Source organism: Lutzomyia longipalpis, chromosome 2 (assembly GCF_024334085.1).
Source record: "Lutzomyia longipalpis isolate SR_M1_2022 chromosome 2, ASM2433408v1".
NCBI lineage: Eukaryota > Metazoa > Arthropoda > Insecta > Diptera > Psychodidae > Lutzomyia > Lutzomyia longipalpis.
The window spans coordinates 7,049,792-7,073,933 of record NC_074708.1 but is presented as its reverse complement, the minus strand read 5'-3'; the positions used below and the strand labels follow the sequence as shown (position 1 = coordinate 7,073,933).

Here is a 24,142-nt window from a genome sequence, read left to right as displayed (position 1 = left end):
ACATTTTACAACCAATAATCTCCAAATAACAAACATGATTGTTAAGTTCCATATTTACCTCCAAATTAATATCCTTTAACAAACTTTGACAAACATCGCTACAAACTATTTTTTTCAGAGTTGTTGATGATTGAAATGAAAATTTTCCTTGCCTATAGGAAAATATGCAGCATTTTCTTTATATATATTTTTTTATTACATTAAATTACATTCTATCACACACATTTAACATTTTTTTTATATAAAAAAATAGTATTTCTATAAAAGAAACAAAAATGGAAGTATTATAAATATCACAATCAACAGAGTTTTAGGAAAGAATACACGAATCATTGGCTCCTTTGCCGGAGGAGCAGCAGCATTCATTATTGCGGCAAGGGGGCGGGGATAGAATGTCTGGGACAATTTGCCTTTTAAGTCTTCACAATTTGATGATAAGAAATTTTCATGGAAAGTATCTCCGAAGAAGCATTGCGATGAGGAGGAAGAGGAAACTATTGACTGTAGTCCGATGAGCTGAGGAGTCTGATTGCGCTTCAACGTCTGGCATGTAGTCTGAGCACGTTGGGAAGTTCTCCGGAACAGGAAGCATCTCATCGTGTTCACCAACTTTGAAGACGAGCGACATGCCGATCTCTGCGTGGAATTCAATGTGACAATGGAAGAGCCAATAGCCGGGATTGTCAGCTCTGAAGCGGACAATTGTGTAGCCACCATCGGGAATTGTTACGGTGTCCTTAATTGGGGCTCCTTTGAGGCGTCGATAGAGTTTTCCCGATCTATCCAGTTCTTGCACCTGTTTGAGCATAATTTAAATATATTGTTGAAAAGAATTTATTTCAAAGTGAGTAGGAGCTTAGGACTTACAATCTCAGCTGATATGTTGCCAGCTAACCTTTCCATGCCAATCACATGGAAACCACTTCCGTGCAGGTGAAAGGGATGATTTGCATCATATGTGAAGCCTGCAATATTAAATTATATTCAAATGCAATATTAATGGGGCTGCTCACGTCAATATAATGTTAATTTTTTCAAGCTTTGTCACCTTCATCAATGAGTACGAGTTCCACAATGGCATTTAGGGGCACCTGAAGCACGTGCGAACACTCACAGAATTCCGTCTTGCAGTTAATCCCGCGATTGGCGAGTGTGCTGGAATTGCAGAATTGGCTATCGTCAATCATATGTCGCGCTGGCATCAATGGGAACGTAGGCAGTTGCATGGAGATGTGATTAAGTTGTGGTGTATAGCGTCTCTGGTTGTCATTGAGAACCTCCTGGAAGCCATACAAGCCGGGAATGTGGAAGTTTGTGTTGTTCTTCGCGTAGAAATCGTAGTAAATGTAAAACTTGAAGTCAGCCTCCTTCTGCAGTACCCCATTGTCGGGATCACGATATGCTGATGTTGTTTCCGCAATGGAGATTGTCGTACGATCCTCCATGCCACGATTGAGGGCATTCAGTTGCCTTCCAGGGCGTACGTAGTCATAAGTTGGGCAATCTTTGGGTTCCTCCTCAGGGGCACCAGCATATCGCAAAATTGCCACTTGATGTGCTGATGTGAATCTCTGATCGCAATCCATGAGACCCTTAACGCGAATCCAGTAGTTTCCGGGTTTCTGATTGGCATGCACAACAAAGTCAAATCTCTCTCCGGCATAGCTCACAAGGCTATCAATCTCAATTGGTTCAATTTCAGACCCATCGGATGCAATGACCAGCATTGTGTGATTGTCAATTGACATCTCCATGGGGCAGTTGAGGAATTCCGCATTGATGAGGCGGAAACGGAACTTCTTGTCTTTGGTAACATGATATACGTGAAGGGGGATGTACTGGGATTCATTGAGGTAGTTGTGGTAGGCTTCAGCTGGTGTCTCACGCTTATTTCGTACATTCGTGTAGCGCTGTTGATGCTGGAAGAGCGTCTTCAGCGTGGGATCTCTGTTGTCGTGAATGAAGCCAAAGTCAGTATTTGGATCGTAAGTTCTTGATGCCTCTGTTGCTTCATCAACGAATGAGCTCTCAGTTGTGGTTGTTGTTGATGTGAAATCTGCTGCAAATTCGGTTGTTGTATCTGTTGTACCTGTTGATGTAGCCCCTGTTGTGCTTGTTGATATAGCTCCTGATGTGCTCGTTGTAGTTGTACCTTCGGGTAGGCTTGTTGTTGTAGCACCAGGCGTGGTTTCACTAGTAAATGTTGTTGCTTCAGCTGTAGCATCTGTCGTTGTCATTGGAATTGATGTGGGTTCAATAATGGATGACGATGCAGCCAAATCCATTTCACTATCATCCTCCATGACGGGTATCACAGGTGAATTGAGGAACCTTCCACGACCATTAATCAAGATATTCTTTGGTTTATTGTCACCATTGGAATGATGATGAGCATTGAACATGGAAATTCCCGTCAAGGAAGTCCAATCCTGCAGAATCATCAGATGCTCAATCTTATCGTAGTCATAGAGTTTGTAGTGAACATCCTCCGAAGGGGGGCACCGAACAATCAACGGTCCAAGAGCTCCATCGCCTCGCGAACACCAGTGTGGGAGTGCCAGAAGTGCGTTCCAGCATTATCAGCGTAGAATGTGTACCTGAATGTCTGTTCCTGTGAGATTGGGCATTGAGAGATCAGTGGTACACCATCCATGTAGGGAGTTCGCCGTTGATGGAGCCCATGCCAGTGGATTGTTGTTGTCTCACCGAGGAGATTATTTTGCACGTCAACAACAATTGTATCTCCCTGGCAGACATCAATTGCAGGTCCGGGCATTTTGCGATTCACCACAAGGACACTCCTTCGGGATCCATCGCCTGTGATGCAGTGTGGCCGGAAGCAATCGGTTGCATTGAAGGGGCAGTTGTAGCATGCTTTACTCAGAGTCTCATACCATTCGATCTATAAGAAAATTAATTTATTAAACATTTCTTCTTTGTGTTATTTGTAAAACTAAATCATTCTTCTTAAAAATTAATTTGAACTTACAATGAATTTGTATCTGCAAACCATGGGTTGTGCTCCCTCAACACAGGGTCTCTTGCACGGGTGCTTATCGTAGGGATTGTAGTCCTCATCCTCAGGATCTGCATGTTTATTCGTTGTGTGTCCCATACCGTGTCTGGGATTGCAGTACTGGCAGCAATCCTTGACGTAGATATCCTTCTTCTTGCAAGCCGGAAGTTTAGGGCATTGCTTTGTGTAGGAAGCTACTGCAACGGTGTCGTCCTATTTTTGGAAGGAATAAATTTGGATTAGGAGTTAAATTGTGGAGTACAATTTTGTAGGAAAATTACTTTTTTGGTACATTCGTAGAGCGCACAGTGATCATCACTTTTCCACGTTTCACCCACACTGTAGAGGGTATCGTTGAATTTGCATTTAGTCTGCACACATTGACCACAACATTGTCCTTTTATGATCTTCAATTCATATTCCTGCTTAAGAGGGGAAAATGTATTAATTAGCGGGAAGGAATTTAGCGGAAAATTTGAATTTTTGATCGTTTTTTTCACGTACATTGTTGCACGTGTGGTAGCAGTATTCCTTAAATGTCTTCTCTTGAGCCTTCCCATCCATGCCGTAGTCGCAAATGTGCTTCGTGCACGGATCGTCGGAATCCCACGTATCGCCGAGATTCTTCAGCGCTGCCCTTCCGTTGATCCGGACGATGCATTTGTCCTTTGGTGGGGCACACTTGTACTCATCGCAGCAGACGCCCTTCTTCATGACCACCTCATGGAACTCTTCCTTACACGCCACCGGCTTCAGCGGGCACCGTGTCTTGTCGCAGAGATCCTTGAGATTGGCACAGCACTGCACGAGCTCAGCATTGACAATTGGCTGATGGTAGTAGTCCACATGCAGATCAACGCATTTCGAATAATCGCAATCTAAGAAATGTTAAAGAAGAAATTCAACAATGAGGAACATTTAATTGTCTATTTTTTTTTAATGTCGCTTTCAGTTTAACCCACAAATCGATTTTCCTAACACGTAATAAAGATAAAATAAATTCCAGTCTAGACGTAAATCGCGAGGAATTAATAAAAATGTAAACCGCACATTTTATTCAACAATTGAAAGGGAAAATGAATTTTTTAGTCGTTGATGACGATAAGGTATGTAGTATATTCCTCACAGTCTAATTGTTTGCACCTGGAAACCCAATGACTGCAATTAGGCATCTCTCACTAATATAGGAAAAAAAAGTTATTAATCTATCATTAATCAATTGCGACATGCTTGATTAATTTTCCATATACTCAATGAGGGAGGTGTGTGAGTGATTGGAAACCTTGACGGCGGTTGATTTAATTTTTAAATTCATTGCAATTGCCCAGCAATTCCTCGACAACTTCTTCTTTTATTGCTTCGTTCTCTAACACGTTCTATTAAGTTCTCCTCTCTCGTGTTCTCGATGTGCTCTGAGCACTCTCAAAGATTTTTTTCCCACGCTTTGCAAATAATTTTCAATGCGGTGGAAAAGATTTTCACTTTCAAGAATTAATCAAAATTCAAGAAATAAAGCGTCAGAGGGAAGATTCTTCTGAGAAAGATGTTCTTTATGCGATGGATTTCATGAAAAGTTTTCTCTTCTGTGAATTAAGTATTTAAATTGATGGAAATTCAGTACTTAGCTCTAAAGTTTTTGTAATTAAATTCGTCGAAAAGGCCAATGCGTGGGAGTCAAAATAAAAATTTCTGTGTGGTTAAAAATGAAACTTTAGTCGGAAAAATTGAAAAATGAATCATAAAAAACGTGATTCATTGTAAAAAATAATAATAATGCTTATAAACCAATTTTATGTTATATTTTGTGAAATAATTCAAATAATTGCAGATTTAGGGAAAAGCGTGGGTCATATGTTGATTTTGGTAATTTTTTAATATTCTTTAGAGAATTTTTTTGACTACCTACTAGAGTTACCCCTTTAATTAAATAAATACAAAAATATAATTTAAATTATTTATTTTATTGAATAAAGTGATGCGCAAAGAAAGTTCTGAGTCATATTTTTAATAAATTCTGCGGCAGATGTTGCAGAATAAATTAATTAATTTGCGGATCGGAAAAATTACTATAGGGAACGTATTCCTATTATGGGAACTTTCTGCCAAAGTGACTTCTCATTGCAGATTTGTCTACATTACTTTGTTTTTTTTCTTTTTAAATATTGATCTTAAGTACATAGATCACTTGATAAACTTTAATAAATAATTATTTTTTTAATCGTATAAGAATATAAGCTAAAAAATAATTTTTATTTAATTATTTATAACATGAATAAAGCTCTAAAATTTACATAACTTAAAAAGAGTTTTACGCTTTCTTGTAAGCCCTAACATTATTATTTTTTATTGCTTAGAAAATTTAAAATTTCAATTAAATGTAAAGTAAATTAAAAAAGTAAAATTTCTACCGATTTTTGCAGCTAAAATTCAAATCGATTTGTAGGGTCAGTAAGTTGTAATTTAAAATAAAAAATTTGCTGGAACAGAAAGAATTTCTGTCTGAGAGAACTAGAATTTCTTTATCTGTGTTTTAATGTAATAGTGAAAACAACTAAATTGAATATTCCCCGTATTTCCCTATTATGATCAATTAAAAAAAATACTCTAATCCAGTCGTATTTAGCATATACTCCCCTATAGATGTTTTTTGTGATCGAGGTATAATACTCTTATTTTTTCTCTATTTAAATAATTAAAAATTCCGTTTATTTAGCTGCCAAAAATGGGTTAAGAAGGTTAAAAATAATAATTAATAAAGAGAAAAATTTTGAGACATGTAAACTGTGATATTTTTGCCTTCTGAAGTGTTTTAATTTGCTTTATTATTTGTTTGCTTCATGTGATGCCGATCGCTATCTTATCAAGTCTGTGAGGCGTCATCAAATAATGAGCATTATGTAGTATTATTTAATATCTCTCCAATGGCACGAACTTGCCGTTGAAGATCGCACAAAAATGTGCCCGGAATTGCAACTCACCTGCTGTGGCCACTTGAATAAAGTGAAATAGTATCCATGGAATTGCGAATGCTCGCCACATTCTGCCCACAATCATCATCATCGGCACAATGCACTGGGAAGTTTTTTTTTATATTAATTTATTATTTTTTCTTGTTCTTCTCTTTGCTTTAGTCGATCTCCGAAGATGAATTTCTTCTTTTTGGTGTTAGAACTGAATTGAGAGGGAGAGAGAGAGAAGAAAAAAGTCCGTCGTGAGTTGAATGAAAGTGAAATTGAAGCACAATAAAATGGTTTGATCTTGAAATTTTTCCGCACAATGTGATCTTCAGTCGTCGCTTATAATCTCATCGCCACGGAGAGAGAGAGAAGAGAGCGCGATCATTGCAGGAGGAAGTGCAAGGGTGTACCTGCACAGATTAATCAGCGAGGTGCGATCTCATTGATTAAAAACCTCTCGCGTGAGGCTTGAGAACATGCCGCTGAATGCGTACAGAGTGAGAAAATAATGTGATTTTTTTGTCGATGTATTTTTCACACGCGCGATCACCCGCTACGATCGCAGCCTTGACATAATGATGCTTTCGACATATTAAAATTTTTATATTTTTTCTATATCTTTTCAACTCTTAAAGAATGTTTTTTTTTAATGCACTTTTTTGATCACTTTTTCGGCACGAATTGGTCATTTGGCGCGTACGACCTCCTTTTCATTGCGCGCACTTTGCTGTGAGAAAGTCTGAGAGGACGATTTTTTTTTCAATTTTAAATTAAAATTAATTAAAATTTATAGGTGCTTCTGTTAAGAATATTTTTCAATTATAGAATACGTGAGATTTGAGTTTATTTCTTTATTATGCTTTGAACAGAATTATCAGATTTAAAAGTTCTAAAAAAAAATAGTCTTATTAGTAGAGACATTTTTAGTGCTATAAAAGACAAACTTTGATATTTTGCCTTGTACAATAAAAAAGAAAAAAGAGGGTTTTTTTTTACAGAATTTACCCCTTTCTTTGCTATTCTGTTGAAGGATTAAAAATAATTAATAAATCTAAAAGAAATACTACAAAATTTACTCTTGATAGTTGAGACACATTTAGTGCTATAAAAATTTTTATTTTGGGAATTTTTTTCAATGACAAATAATGTCTTTTCAAAAGAAAATTTTCTACTTAATTAGATTTTTAGCAAAATCAATTTAGCAAAAACATAATAGACCTTCTTGTAACCAAAAGACAAATAGTCTTCTATAAAATAAAAATATCTCCAAAAGAATCAATCCGGATATTTTTAACTTTAAGCACGTAAAAGTGATCACAAAATAATTAAGAATTTTTTCCACAAAAATAGCAGCTTATCGTATTATATTGTGTCGTTGTCTGGAATAGTCAAGGCGATCGTAAAGCGTTGACTCGTGAATTTGAAGGTTTATAAATTCAATATACAATTTTATTATGTAAAAAGACTTTGTATGATGCCCTTTAATGAATAATTTTTCTATTATAGCGCCGAAGATCACTCTTGTGGGAAATTCCAATAAAAAAAAAATCCTTGCTACAAGTTCTTCTTCTGCAAAGAAGCAGCACTGATTTTTTACAAAACAATTAAACCACTTTTCTCTTCTTGATCTTCACATCTTTTCAAACTTGTTTGTATCACCTTTTTCAGCTTCTTGATGCTTCACTGGGACTTCCACAAATTTGCACAAAAACTCTTCACTTCTCCAAAGGTAAATGTATATATTTTCTTACAAAAAAAACCACAAGAATTAAATAACAAAAGACACTAATTTTGTTTATCTTCTCTTCAACAAAACTCGATAATTATCCTTCACTTTTTTGTTGTTGCAATTCCACCAAAAAGTACAAAATTTTCCTGTTTACCGCATTTTTTTTTACCAAATCCAAAATAAATAAAACCAACAATAAAAATTCAGAATGATTTTCACAAACTCATCCACACACAAGGTCCACGGGAACTACGACATGCAATTCAACGGAGCTCTTATCATGTTGCCGCGTCGTTGTCTTCCCGAAAACTAAACCACCTGGGAATGTAGCAGCGCACTTTAAATCACCTCCCATTCACGCACCTGAGTTGAGTGAGCGCGAGCTTTTAGCGAGTGCGCTGTGTTGCTGATTATTCTACACTCCACGAGGTAGGTAGAAAAATATTTTTTGAAAAAAATCAGCACGTTTATGGAGAGAGAGAGATGAGAGAGCTTAAAGGTTAATTCTTCAGCAGAGAGGAAAACCATTGAGGGGGATTTGGGAAAATTCAAGTGAAAATTCCTTATTGCAACTTTTCTAATTAGGAATCTGCTCTTGAAAATGTGAGTCAGGTGAAAGAATTTTAATCTTTATAATTTTTTAATTTGATAGTGGAATGGAAGTTTTAATTGGTTGCTTATCACAGAAGAAAATATCTTGCCTGCCGCCTCATTGAGAAATTATTCATGAAATAATTTTTCCTAATGGAAAATGTAGATTAAGGGGCTCTCGGCATGACTATACGCAAGGACTCGCTGATTCATTTTTAGAAAGAAAATTTTCAAATGTTTTATTAAAAATTAAACGTTTGATAGAACAATAGAAAATTATTGAAAAGAAAAACGTCAAATATTAAAGCAGAATCGTCAAACGTTAGACATATGCCAACCGTTAAAAAGGAACGTTGAAACGTTAAAAATTAACATGAAACGTTAGAAGAGAAATATCAAATGTTTGTAAAAAAAAAGCTGTTAAATCGTTTTTAATCCATTTTAAATGTATTTAAGATATTAATTTTTATGGTCTTTATCAGTAAAAAAAAATTAAAAACATCTCTGAATTAATTCCTGATTACATCCCTGGATCACACTAAAAATCATAAAATAAATTTTTGCTCTTTTAAATAAATTTTATAAGAAAATGAGCCTGAAAATCCTTATTTTCACAGAACTTTGAAACTTCTAAAGAGAATTCTTGTTTCTACAATTATCTTTATTTGTTCTGAAGCCACAAAAGAAATCCCCGTGTGTCTAATGAACCCAAAAGCGGTCAATAAATGTTTTCATTGAGTCCCAAAAAGATCATAGACGCGTTTTTTTGCACGTGCCAAACATTCATGTGATTCACTTGCGCGTGCGTTCCGCTTAATTTGGACCTTTAGTCGTCACATGCTTCTGTTTTTTCTTCTTTCTTCTCTCTTCTCTTCAAAACAAACCTTCCAGAAAATCGATGAAGATTGTTGAATTTCGCCTCATTGCATTGAGAAAAAATATCTTCTCCTCAAGGATTGCGATTAGGAAAGACCCTGTAAAGTATTTATTTAATAGATATTGACTCCTAAAAAGACGACGAAGACTCGCAGAAAAGCCCAAAGAAACAAGTTTGCCAACACCGCTACAATCTTGATGATGTGAAATTCCATTAGCTGGGAAGCCCCTTGAAGATCTTGTTGTGTCGAGTGAGTCATTTTGCGTGATTGGGACGATTAAGAAATAGCCAAACGACGTCACTACAGTCCATGAGGAGAACGCGCGCGTCCGGCTGATTTGCACAAAAGTAAAAGAAGTGAAACAAATTCCATATAAAATCACTGAATTGATCTTTTCTTTTATTTTCTCATTATACATTTTTCTTCCTCTCTTTCAAATCTTCAGCATTTACTTTAAAAAAAATATATATGAACAAATCATTACAATTTGTGGTAAATTTTTTTTTGGAAAATCTTCCAAAAGAGGATGGATTTTTTTTATATTAAAAAAAGGAGAATTAAATTAAAGACTCGGGAGAAAATTACAAATTATACAAGAATATTCGTTTTCTAAATCTCTCACCACCTCAACGATTCAAATAGATTTTTTCTTGGCGTTTGTCAGCATTTTGTTCTTTAATTTTTCTCGGAAGATTCTTACAGCTTTTTGGCCTCAATTCTATGGATAATCGATTTTTTGATGTAAAATTCGTTTTATAAGAATTATTTTTTTGTAGTGTGTCTAGACTACCATAAAATATTTTATTTGCCATAAAGAAGATAAAAGAAAAATTATCCACTGAATAAACCCAAATTATTTTCTTTTTTGTCTTAGATGGGCAAAGTATCAAAGCTCTCAAAAACTCTTTAAAAAAATTATTCATCAAATCAATTTTATAGCAATTGATTGCTGAAAAAAGTGTCTAGACTACATTCTTGATAAAAAAAATACCCAACAGAATCCACAGACCTTTTATTCTTTGAAAACTAAATTGCTGACTGTCGTGATAAAATTGAAATAAAAATCCATTTGAATCGTTCTTAACTTTGGTAATTAACATTCTATGTATTAATTACAAAGTAGGGGTATTTTTTTTATCTTAATTGGGAAAAATTACTCTCTCCACACTTCTGTATAAAAACATATTTATTACAGTAGGTAAATATCTATACAACATTTTTTTATATTTGCATTTTATTTTAAAAAGATTTTTTTAATATGAAAATTAGAGACGAAATGGGGTAAATTAAATATTTTGAGTATTTCTATCATTCCTTTGAGATTGAGGATTTTCCTTTCTTTCTATATTTAAACTCAATTTTCTCATTTCATTTAACTAATTTGACTTTATTTTTTTCAAATCCTCAATCTTTTCTTTCTTTCCTTTTCTTCAACACATAATATTTTTCCTAAGAATTAATGGTGCTATGCAGGAATCTCATGTCAAGAGAAAATGATCATGACATTTTTTCCTGACATTTTTTGTCATTCCCTCTCACTCCCACTAATGTATTTCTGTATCTTTCGTCTTTCTCTGACGCATGCTTCCGACATTTTCATCATTCTTTTTTGTGCACTCAACATGTTTTTCATTTCGTATTATTTTCTCAGTATTTGGGGATATTTTTCCGTGAAAAAGTGAAAATGGGCTTTGCTGAAGTGTTCTCAGTGCCAGGAAAGCCGTGAAAAGTGGAAATTTATGGTCATTTAGCGGCCAAATATGTGAAAATGCGCGAAGTGAAAAATCAAAATATTCTTTCCCTGACCAATTTTTACGGGATACTTTTCTGGATTTTGACCACACAAATCACTTCTTGCGGGCTTTTTGTACCTTCCTACAGGTCATCTGCAGAGGGAAGGTCTGCTTGGGGTCAGGGAAATGCTTTCTGGGTGGTGGAATCCCACCTGAACGCGGAAAAAACTTTGTCCGGGAGTGAATGTTTTGCTGTCGAACTTCACTGTTTTCACTTATTTGGCCGATAAATACCCACGATTTTCCACTTTTCACATTTTCACAGGCACTTAGAACACTTCCACAAGTCGCTTTTCACTTTTCCCGAGCTAAAATATCACAATTTACAGAGAAAATTGCAGAAAACTAAGAAACGTGTTGACTACGCAAGAGCTTGAAAAAGAATGTCGCAGGAACATGTTTTTTTCTGTCATTCTTTTTCCAGCTCTTGTGAAGTCAACGTATTTGTTAGTTTTCTGCAATTTTCTCTGTAAATTGTGATATTTTATCTCGGGAAAAGTGAAAAGCGGCTTGTGGAAGTGTTCTTAGTGTATGTGAAAGTGTGAAAAGTGGAAAATCGTGGGTATTTATCGGTCAAATAAGTGAAAACAGTGCAGTTTCTATAGCAAAACATTCACTCCCGGACCAATTTTTTCCGCGTTCAGGTGGGATTCCACCACACAGGAAGCATTTCCCTGACCCCACACAGACCTTCCATGTTGCAGATGACCTGTGGGCAAGTCCAAAAAACCTGCAGGAAGTGATTTGTGTCGTGAAAATACAGAAAAATATCCCGTAAAAATTGGTCAGGGAAAGAATGTTTTGATTTTTCACTTCGCGCATTTTCACATATTTGGCCGCTAAATTACCATAAATTTCCACTTTTCACGGCTTTCCTGGCACTGAGAACACTTCAGCAAAGCCCATTTTCACTTTTTCACGGAAAAATATCCCCAAATATCGAGAAAATAATACGAAATGAAAAACATGTTGAGTGCACAGAAAAGAATGATGAAAATGTCGGAAGCATGCGTCAGAGAAAGACGAAAGATACAGAAATACATTAGTGGGAGTGAGAGGGAATGACAAAAAAATGTCAGGAAAAAATGTCATGATCATTTTCTCTTGACATTCTTTTCCTGCATAGCACCATAAGTCATTTTTTGAGTTTCTTTTTTCTTAAAGTTTTTTTTATGTAAAAGCATTTTTTCTTATTAATCAAAAAATATATTGACTCGATTTTTTCCCTCCCAATTTGAGCCCTATTTATGAGTAAAAAAAAAGTTTTTCTTTTCTTTTTTTAACAGACAGAATAAACTAAGAAAAAAAAATAAAAGGAGGAAACAATAAGGGGGGAAAATGTACGTGCTCAGATAAATACAGTGGGAAACTACTCAAATTTTCTTCTTTTCAATTAAATTACCTCGTCTTAAGGATGCCTTCTCTCGATGTGAGTGTGATGTTCGTTTTTTTTCCACTTTCATTGTCCTTCACTATCGCTATCACTTTTATCTGTGAAAATGAGAAACGGAAAATGGGATTAAAATTTATTTTCGTTCAATTGAGAGTAAAGAAGTTAAAGAGGGTTGGTACTTAAATATACAATTTATTAACTCATCAATTGAACTTTGAAAAAAAAAAGCTCAATTCTTGCTTCAAGTATTTGAAGAATTTCAACAAAAGAGCTTAAGAGGTACTTAAACGCGAAGCTCAAAGGTGATCCAATTTCAATTTATTTCTTGCATAACAAATTAAATTAGGTCATCACTTGTTTTAAGCAAATAAAATATAAACTGGAATTTCTATAAAGCTTCAAGACAAGTGACCCACTTAATGTGACATATTTTAAACCGGATATTCTTCAATCTGTTTAACAATTGATATTTAAAGTCTAAAGAGGTTTGTTTACTTCTTATTTGTTCAAAAAAAATATTAAGAAAAATTAAACAAATAATTAATCAAAAAATAATAATTAGAGAACTTGAAAAACATTTCCTTATTGATCCACAAATGCTTGAAAAAATATTAATGAAAGTCAATAAAATTGATCAATAAAGATCAAAATACAACAAACTTTAAAGATTAAACTTGAAAAAATAATTCTATCAAAACCAGGGAAATTTTTTAATCCTGAAGCTTTAAGTAATTTATTTTAAAAAGAAAACGCCAAAATAACTTTATATTAACAAAAAAAAATTTTACAGATATCCAATTGAAGGGAGTTTATTCATTCCTCAATGAAAAAAATTTTTATTCGATAAAACAATCGGGAAACTCGTAATCTTGCCAAGAATTTAAATAAAAAGAATAAGAAATCGCCCGAGGAGACTTTAATCTTTTTTTCACAGCTTGAATACTTATACTATGAATGTATAACGGTTATACAATGAATGTATAACGTTGTACTATGAATGTATAACGGTTATACAATGAATGTATAACGTTGTACTATGAATGTATAACGGTTATACAATGAATGTATAACGTTGTACTATGAATGTATAACGGTTATACAATGAATGTATAACGTACTATCAATGTATAACGGTTATACAATGAATGTATAACGTTGTACTATGAATGTATAACGGTTATACAATGAATGTATAACGTTGTACTATGAATGTATAACGGTTATACAATGAATGTATAACGTACTATCAATGTATAACGGTTATACAATGAATGTATAACGTTGTACTATGAATGTATAACGGTTATACAATGAATGTATAACGTACTATCAATGTATAACGGTTATACAATGAATGTATAACGTTGTACTATGAATGTATAACGGTTATACAATGAATGTATAACGTTGTACTATGAATGTATAACGGTTATACAATGAATGTATAACGTACTATCAATGTATAACGGTTATACAATGAATGTATAACGTTGTACTATGAATGTATAACGGTTATACAATGAATGTATAACGTTGTACTATGAATGTATAACGGTTATACAATGAATGTATAACGTAATATCAATGTATAACGTTGTACTATGAATGTATAACGGTTATACAATGAATGTATAACGTTGTACTATGAATGTATAACGGTTATACAATGAATGTATAACGTACTATCAATGTATAACGTTGTACTATGAATGTATAACGGTTATACAATGAATGTATAACGTTGTACTATGAATGTATAACGGTTATACAATGAATGTATAACGTACTATCAATGTATAACGGTTATACAATGAATGTATAACGTTGTACTATGAATGATAACTGTTATTCAATGAATGTATAACGTTGTACTATGAATGTATAACGGTTATACAATGAATGTATAACGTACTATCAATGTATAACGGTTATACAATGAATGTATAACGTTGTACTATGAATGTATAACGGTTATACAATGAATGTATAACGTTGTACTATGAATGTATAACGGTTATACAATGAATGTATAACGTTGTACTATGAATGTATAACGTTGTACTATGAATGTATAACGGTTATACAATGAATGTATAACGTACTATCAATGTATAACGGTTATACAATGAATGTATAACGGTTATACAATGAATGTATAACGTTGTACTATGAATGTATAACGGTTATACAATGAATGTATAACGTTGTACTATGAATGTATAACGGTTATACAATGAATGTATAACGTACTATCAATGTATAACGGTTATACAATGAATGTATAACGTTGTACTATGAATGTATAACGGTTATACAATGAATGTATAACGTACTATCAATGTATAACGTTGTACTATGAATGTATAACGTTGTACTATGAATGTATAACGGTTATACAATGAATGTATAACGTACTATCAATGTATAACGTTTATACAATGAATGTATAACGTTGTACTATGAATGTATAACGGTTATACAATGAATGTATAACGTACTATCAATGTATAACGGTTATACAATGAATGTATAACGTTGTACTATGAATGTATAACGGTTATACAATGAATGTATAACGTTGTACTATGAATGTATAACATTGTACTATGAATGTATAACGGTTATACAATGAATGTATAACGTACTATCAATGTATAACGGTTATACAATGAATGTATAACGGTTATACAATGAATGTATAACGTTGTACTATGAATGTATAACGGTTATACAATGAATGTATAACGTTGTACTATGAATGATAACTGTTATTCAATGAATGTATAACGTTGTACTATGAATGTATAACGGTTATACAATGAATGTATAACGTACTATCAATGTATAACGGTTATACAATGAATGTATAACGTTGTACTATGAATGTATAACGGTTATACAATGAATGTATAACGTTGTACTATGAATGTATAACGGTTATACAATGAATGTATAACGTTGTACTATGAATGTATAACGTTGTACTATGAATGTATAACGGTTATACAATGAATGTATAACGTACTATCAATGTATAACGGTTATACAATGAATGTATAACGGTTATACAATGAATGTATAACGTTGTACTATGAATGTATAACGGTTATACAATGAATGTATAACGTTGTACTATGAATGTATAACGGTTATACAATGAATGTATAACGTTGTACTATGAATGTATAACGGTTATACAATGAATGTATAACGTTGTACTATGAATGTATAACGGTTATACAATGAATGTATAACGTTGTACTATGAATGTATAACGGTTATACAATGAATGTATAACGTTGTACTATGAATGTATAACGGTTATACAATGAATGTATAACGTACTATCAATGTATAACGTTTATACAATGAATGTATAACGTTGTACTATGAATGTATAACGGTTATACAATGAATGTATAACGTACTATCAATGTATAACGGTTATACAATGAATGTATAACGTTGTACTATGAATGTATAACGGTTATACAATGAATGTATAACGTTGTACTATGAATGTATAACGGTTATACAATGAATGTATAACGTTGTACTATGAATGTATAACGGTTATACAATGAATGTATAACGTTGTACTATGAATGTATAACGGTTATACAATGAATGTATAACGTTGTACTATGAATGTATAACGGTTATACAATGAATGTATAACGTTGTACTATGAATGTATAACGGTTATACAATGAATGTATAACGTTGTACTATGAATGTATAACGGTTATACAATGAATGTATAACGTACTATCAATGTATAACGGTTATACAATGAATGTATAACGTTGTACTATGAATGATAACTGTTATTCAATGAATGTATAACGTTGTACTATGAATGTATAACGGTTATACAATGAATGTATAACGTACTATCAATGTATAACGGTTATACAATGAATGTATAACGTTGTACTATGAATGTATAACGGTTATACAATGAATGTATAACGTTGTACTATGAATGTATAACGGTTATACAATGAATGTATAACGTACTATCAATGTATAACGTTGTACTATGAATGTATAACGGTTATACAATGAATGTATAACGTTGTACTATGAATGTATAACGGTTATACAATGAATGTATAACGTACTATCAATGTATAACGTTGTACTATGAATGTATAACGGTTATACAATGAATGTATAACGTTGTACTATGAATGTATAACGGTTATACAATGAATGTATAACGTACTATCAATGTATAACGGTTATACAATGAATGTATAACGTTGTACTATGAATGATAACTGTTATTCAATGAATGTATAACGTTGTACTATGAATGTATAACGGTTATACAATGAATGTATAACGTACTATCAATGTATAACGGTTATACAATGAATGTATAACGTTGTACTATGAATGTATAACGGTTATACAATGAATGTATAACGTTGTACTATGAATGTATAACGGTTATACAATGAATGTATAACGTACTATCAATGTATAACGGTTATACAATGAATGTATAACGTTGTACTATGAATGTATAACGGTTATACAATGAATGTATAACGTTGTACTATGAATGTATAACGGTTATACAATGAATGTATAACGTACTATCAATGTATAACGGTTATACAATGAATGTATAACGTTGTACTATGAATGATAACTGTTATTCAATGAATGTATAACGTTGTACTATGAATGTATAACGGTTATACAATGAATGTATAACGTACTATCAATGTATAACGGTTATACAATGAATGTATAACGTTGTACTATGAATGTATAACGGTTATACAATGAATGTATAACGTTGTACTATGAATGTATAACGGTTATACAATGAATGTATAACGTACTATCAATGTATAACGGTTATACAATGAATGTATAACGTTGTACTATGAATGATAACTGTTATTCAATGAATGTATAACGTTGTACTATGAATGTATAACGGTTATACAATGAATGTATAACGTACTATCAATGTATAACGGTTATACAATGAATGTATAACGTTGTACTATGAATGTATAACGGTTATACAATGAATGTATAACGTTGTACTATGAATGTATAACGGTTATACAATGAATGTATAACGTTGTACTATGAATGTATAACGGTTATACAATGAATGTATAACGTACTATCAATGTATAACGTTGTACTATGAATGTATAACGGTTATACAATGAATGTATAACGTTGTACTATGATTGTATAACGTTATACGATGAATGTATAACGAGAGAGTTTTAAAACTTTTTTACACACAATCTAAAGAATTTTGCTTAAGAAATTGATTTTAAATTTAACGAACATTTCAAAAAAAAAAATAAAACAATTCCCGCACATCTGAGTTAATAAAAAAGGTATTTAAGTAGGGAAAGATTAAAGAATAAATAAAAAATGTAACAGACCTACCTTTCTTTCCTGTGTAAGCGTGACGTTTAAGTCTGTCGTAGAGATCTTCTTTAGTACCGTAGAGTGATGCATTGGATCGGGCCAGGGAGTTGACTTTAGCCCCATGCAAGCCCTCCTTCATGTAGGTTTCATTGTAGAAATTCGGCATTTCCCATCCATCCTCTTCGTCGTCGTAGTAGTGAGCGTAGGTGCTGTGGTGCGACGGTGCTATACTCTCGGCATAGGGTGTCTGTGCACCGTAGTAGAAGTTAACTTGTGACCCTGTTTGATCTATTGCCGGCGCCAACATCTTCTTGGGATCCTTCCTCTTTTGCGATCGCACACAAATCATCCATATTAGCAAGACAATTACAATGATGAAGATCACCGCGCCCGCAATACCGCCTGCAATGTAGGCAAACTCCGAACGTTCGGCGCATTTAGGTCCTGTAAAGGAACCTGCGCATCGGCACGAAGGTGTTCCCTTGAGATCCTTTACGCACGTGCCGGAATTCTCGCAGAAGTTATCGCAAACATCTAGAAAGATCATGGAATTTTTGTAGAATATTATATTTTATAGCACAAAAATGCGTCTCTGCTGTTCTAAAAGTGTTCTAAACCATAAAGAATCAACGATTTTCTTTCAAAAAATGAATGAATTTGAGGATTTGAGGACGACAAAGGGTATTGAAAGTTCTCTTACCTATGCACTGCATTCCTGTTCCATTGAAACCCGGCTTGCACTTGCACATAAAATCGGAAGTTTCTGGCACTAGAATGCAGTATGCATTTGGATCACAGTGCGCCTGACCTTCAGTTATCGTCTCGCATGGGTTGATGCACTCAGCTTTGCTTGTCTGTTATTAACCACACACCACGTTGTTGTTGGAAAGACCCAGAAGAGAGAGAAAAGGAAAGAAAAAAAATTGCACGTTAGTGCCAATTTTATAAAAAACTTAATTATTTGTACCGCAATTTGAACATTTAGTTTTGTCCCAAAAACACGATTTGCAAACGCATTTCCCTCCTCCACCTTCTTCCGTCACGCATAACATTTCACAGCAATTTCCGCATTTTATCGGCCACGTATTGTAATTTTTTTTATCAATATATTCCCTTTTTAATGTCTTCTTTTCTTTTTATTTATTTTAAATCATAATTGGAATCTTTCTGATTTAATTCTTTGATTGTAAAAATATTTATTTGCCATTAAGGTTGCCTTTATTGATCATTTCCGGTTTAATAAAAATTACTATAAACGGGCGTTTTTTAGGTTTTAGCGGTTTTAGTGTAGAATTAATTTGCAGAGAACAAGAGCAATTATTTGAATTATTCTTACGCATCTGATGCTAGGCTTAAGTTGATCTAAAATTCTACTTTTCCTTTGAAGGATAAAATGGCATAAAAAATTTTAATTAATAGGTTCATTGTAGGCTTGTTTCAAACATTGAACATTTAGTTTTTCTTACGTTTTTTTATGTATTATAGAAGAATAATAAATATTCTTATTAAAAATGTCACTTTTTATTGTAAACTTTTATTGATTCAAATATTGCTGATTAAAATTTAATTTATTGACTGATAAACTAAAATTTATTCTTCTTTTATTTGCTGATTTATTGAATTTCTTCGAATATTTAGTGGCAGATTCTGTTAAAAATAGTTTCTTTTCTTACTCTTAAAGGATTTTAAAAGATCTTGTTAGATTTTAACAGATTATTGCTTTCTTTGATCGGGATTTTAAAGTCTTTTTTTTAAGTCTCTTAAAGATATTTCTGACTGTTTTCTGAAACAAAAAGTCATATGATTTTGATTATAGAACGATAAATCGAAAGATTAAAAAAAAAACTTTTAAATAGTCAGAAAAGAAAAGATTTTTTACAAAACTGATTCCTTAATTTTGATTTTTCAAAATAATAATAAACAAGAATTTTTTCATGGAACCTACAGCTAAAGATTTAGGCTTAAATTTCAGCTCAAAAATTAAGATAAAATCGAATGATAATCAATGCTCAATTCGAGTGAATTAACATAGCATTTCATAAAGGAGTTTATTCACTTTAAACGTCTTTTACCATCAAGAAAATAATAATTATTTAATTCAATTGAAATTCTCCCTGTCTTTGTACTTTATTCTGGAGAATTAATCAAATTGAAATGTGAATTGCACTTGAAAATTTTATCATTGTTTTGCTCTTTCTGCCAAAGAAAATAAGATAATTTCATCATGAAAAGTATCTGAATCACTTTTCTCATTACGGCAAATTCCACGCGTTATCATCACGCGGGATTTTCCTTCATTTCTCACGCGATTTTGCTGCTTTGGAAAATACATTTTTTCTATCATTTAAATAAAAATTGTAACCAAAAAAAGAAATCTTACCGCTGCTGTTGTGTTTGTACTGTGATTCGGTGGGCATGGAATACATGATGTCTTCTGAGATTCCGGCTGGTAGAAGCCCTTTTCGCATTCCACACACATATTCATTGAGCCATTGAGGTAAGTTCCTGCGAGATAAAAAAATAAGTAGTTTGATCGAGTTCTTGGTGGTAGTGGTGCTGGGAAATGGACAGAATGGGGACTCCAACTCTCTTCTTACCTGGTGTACAAACTGGCAATGAGCATTCCTCGACGGATGAGGCTCCAACCTTGGGAGTGGTGCGACCCAGTGGGCAAGTATGACACGCTGGTTGAACACCTTGTGTGCGGTATGTGCCTCGAGGGCAAGGTTCGCACTTTCCATCAGCACCCAACTGCATGCCGCTGGCACACTCATCGCGACACTCCTCGCGCGACGTTGATTCCGCCGAACGTGTTGTCTGCCCCAACCCGCAGAGTTCGCACGAGAATGATCCCTCACGTGGCTGGAAGAAGCCATACCCGCATGGGCGGCACAGCCCAGTGTCGGGATCGAGGAATTTCCCAGCTGGACAGCGTTCCTTGCAATCAGCCGCCGATCGTGCTCCCGGGCCCACCGTAACACCCGGACGTCCGGCAATATTGGGGCATTTGGAGCACTGCAGTTGTCCCGTTTCAGACTGATAGTGACCACGTGGGCACGGCACGCAGGTCTTATTGGTCGTATCGTAGAACGTCCCCACAGCGCATGGCACACAATCGGGCACCATGACAACCTGCCCAACGGGACAGGCGTACTCCGATGTGAGATCCAATGAAGCTGGATCCGGGACTGTATTCGGCAGGATATCCTGCACAGCAAATTGATCTTCTTCCAGAATTAACTTCTGCAGAAGTGTCCGTACGTCGGTTCTCTCGCCAGTTGATGAATGGAGGACAGGATCACTGAAAAGTTTCACAAAAAAAACAATTTTTCTTTAAAGAAAATGAATTCTTGCGTAAAAAATTAGAAGAATTTCTCATGCGCTGAAACCACAGAAGCCTTTAAAAGAATATTGAAGAAATTGCCAGGAAAATATCACAAGATTGAACCCTTAATTAGCAGATTTCAAAGGATTGAGAGAGAGAATCTTTTTTTTAAGTTTAATAAAGATTTTTTAAGAGATAAAATTGCTTGAGATTTGAGCAATCAATTTGCATTTGAATTGGAACTCAAAATTGAATAAATATGGCCCAAAAATAGTCTAAGTCTCTATTCCCTTTGAATAATTATTCTTATTGACTTTATATTCGTTTTTTTTTATTCCGATTTTTCAAAGATTTTTCATGTTCTGATTTTAAAAATCCATGAAAAGAGAGACAACGAAATTAAATCAATCTTCTGATTGCTCAACTTTTAATGCAAAAATTGGCCCCGTTGGTTTGTTTTATTGACTCAATTGGCAAGCAAATTGATCAATCAACGACTGATTGATTACAGCAATATTCGATTAATTTTATTTCAATCAAACTCTGATCAAGGATTAATCAAATAATCGTCTAAATACATATGAAATTAATTGCGCAATTATTGCTCAATATTTGCCAAATATTTTCTCAATTTTACCTCGAAAGTTTTTCATTCAACTAATCATTTATTATTTTCCAAAATTGCTCAATCGTTGCCCTTTGAGAGGCTTCTAAAGAACCATAATCCCCTAAAACCTAAGATTTTCATATCAGGTAAATCATTAAACTCAAATTTTGATCAAACATTGATCAATTTTCTCTCCATAATTGATTTTTCATTAATTTTTCTGGCAAATTTTCCCCTTTATGGTATCAAAATAATATAATTTGTAAATGAAAATGATTATATTTTGTACAGCTAATGTGCTAATTGATGGGAAAAAGAAGAGCAAAAATGTTGGTACAATTTACAAGTAGATCAGTGATCTTTCTCCCATTTTAGTTGGAGTGAATCAATTACATCACCTGACCACATAAAGGTGCAGTGGAAGTGAAGAAACAACAGTGGGTGGGTTGCGTTCGTTGGTAATTAATGTTATTTTACTTCTTGTGCTCAAAAAAAAAAGGTGAGAAATAGAACAGAGTAAAGAAAGAATTTTTCTGCGATAGAGAGCACAAGATAAGTGTTTGTGTGAGCGTTAGAAGAGGCAGGTGTGGAAGAAGCATTGTGTTTGAGTGAGAAAATCATGCAAATTTCATTTGAGAGAACATCACAGCAAAGAAAAGTATGTACAGCCAGCATAAACAACAAAATGAGAGCAAAACAAAATCCTCCACAAGGCAGCCGTTCCCGGAAGAAGCTTTTTTTTCATGAAAACTGCTTTTTGGACTTTTTAATGGGACGTACTTGACTGCCGGAAAAGCGATCTCCAGTGTGTATGTATCACCATTTTGTTGCCTTCCTTGGCGATTTCTGCTTGCAGTATCTCCTGCGGTCTCACTGTTGTACAATACGAAATTTTACACAAATTTCACAACAAATGTAAATTAACTACTTTTGTGCACAAGAAAGTCTAAATTTTTCTTCTTCTTGTACTTTTTACACACAAAAATATTAGATTTGGTTTTTTTAATTCCTAAAATTGGTCAACTACAGGAACTTTTTCTCTGATTATTCACACTAAAACATTAAAGGAAAAAAAATGGAGGAAATTAGATAAATTCTTCTACTTACTTTTCAACTGGAATTTGAGCATCAAGCACGTAGATTCCACCATCATCGTCTGTACCGGATGAACTCTGTCGTTTGACACGATTGGAATTCCCACCGCGGTAGTGATCGCAATTTACGTCAATTTGGAGATCTTTGCATTCGCGTGATCCCTCCGTGGAGTACGAGCAGAAGTTCCAGTCTCTATTGAGGGAATTCACGGCATTCTTCACGCGTTGCCTCAGGACCCCTTGGCCAGCTTCATTGCACAACACATCCGATGGGAAGAGCATCTTAATGCGGAAGACACGCTGTGCTGGCTTAGCGGGTGAGCACGATGGGTAAACGAGGGGCTTTGAGGGATCATTAGTTGGGCGCCAGAAACCTTCAGCACCGCACGTGTAGAACTCCGGAATGGGCTCGGAGAATCGCAATCCGGGATGACAGGCAATTTCGCACACCTTGAATTGCCCACCTGCTCCCCAATCTTTGCAAACTTGCGTCCCACCGAGAGGATCAGCCAGAGGTGGACAGAATTCAGCTGCAAAAGAGAAACATTTAAAGTTTTCTTTTAACTTATTTTTTCGCTAAAGAAAATGGAAAAGAAAAGGAAAAGAAAACTCACGGAGAAGGGAAACTTTGAATGTGCACGTTGCGGTATTTCCTGCTGCATCAGCTGCCACGTAGGTAATGTCGTAGCTTCCCCAGAGCAGCGTTTGGCCGGGACGATGTCCATTCTTCTCGGCAATCTTCACCACTCCAATGTTATCGCTGAAATGCGGCTCATCCCAGTTCACAACAGCCGATCCATTGCGTGCTATCACCCACAAATCTCCAGGACAGTGTTCAACATGCGGTGGCTCCTTGTCAACCTCCAACTGCTGACACTGTGGCCCCGTGTACCCTGGAGAGCACTTCTTCTGTCCACACGAAGATGGAACACTGCGCTCAACGCCACCGGAAGTGAGTTCATAGCCAGCCCAGTTGAGAATTAATCCACGATAGAGAACAGGTTCACTGCGACAATCACGAACTTGCTTCTGAAGCTCCGACGTTACATCCAGAGCACGTCCCCAAATTTGTGCTTTCGTGATCTTTCCCTGGAAACCTGCCTCGGCGTATGTTGCTCCCGCTGTTAAACCACTCTCTGGCTGTGGACGTCCAAGAACAGCCCAAGCGCTTTAGAGAGAGAAAATTTGAATTGTTGCAGATTAAAAATTAACTCTTGAAATTCATTAGAAAGAACTCTTTATGAGATTAATTCAGAATTACGTCCCTTTTGTGTAATAAAAAAGCATCAAAAAATGATTTCTTTTCAGCTAATGTACAACTCATCATAAAAGACAAACAGCCACAAAAAA

At 34.4% G+C, this 24,142-nt stretch overlaps 4 protein-coding genes across 6 annotated transcripts in view; 1 reads left to right on the top strand and 3 right to left on the bottom strand.

The window, feature by feature from the left end:
- LOC129788976 (dachshund homolog 2) overlaps window positions 1-24,142 on the bottom strand; it is a 1,190,888-nt gene that overhangs the window by 881,732 nt on the left and 285,014 nt on the right. The gene's annotated exons all lie outside the window — the stretch shown is intronic.
- Window positions 1-24,142, top strand: part of LOC129788985 (uncharacterized) — a 511,890-nt gene that overhangs the window by 423,703 nt on the left and 64,045 nt on the right. The window lies entirely within an intron of this gene.
- LOC129788954 (uncharacterized) lies at window positions 173-8,056 on the bottom strand. Its single transcript, XM_055825454.1, is given in 9 exon segments — window positions 173-796; window positions 868-965; window positions 1,049-2,533; window positions 2,536-2,902; window positions 2,990-3,229; window positions 3,298-3,438; window positions 3,521-3,894; window positions 5,995-6,187; window positions 7,633-8,056. Coding segments are annotated over 8 exon segments (3,138 nt in total). The 5' UTR covers window positions 6,077-6,187; window positions 7,633-8,056; the 3' UTR covers window positions 173-445.
- Window positions 9,549-24,142, bottom strand: part of LOC129788929 (sushi, von Willebrand factor type A, EGF and pentraxin domain-containing protein 1) — a 47,419-nt gene continuing 32,825 nt past the window's right edge. The window contains exons 9-16 of one of the 3 annotated variants that reach the window (XM_055825374.1): window positions 23,407-23,960; window positions 22,806-23,322; window positions 22,479-22,571; window positions 20,364-21,067; window positions 20,147-20,271; window positions 18,467-18,620; window positions 17,781-18,300; window positions 9,549-12,455 (exon numbers count right to left, since the gene is read on the bottom strand). In XM_055825374.1, coding sequence (XP_055681349.1) covers window positions 12,452-12,455; window positions 17,781-18,300; window positions 18,467-18,620; window positions 20,147-20,271; window positions 20,364-21,067; window positions 22,479-22,571; window positions 22,806-23,322; window positions 23,407-23,960 — 2,671 coding nt within the window. In that variant the 3' untranslated portion in view covers window positions 9,549-12,451. The remainder of the gene's footprint in view (window positions 12,456-17,780; window positions 18,301-18,466; window positions 18,621-20,146; window positions 20,272-20,363; window positions 21,068-22,478; window positions 22,572-22,805; window positions 23,323-23,406; window positions 23,961-24,142) is intronic. The other 2 variants (XM_055825373.1, XM_055825375.1) reach the window with 2 other exon arrangements.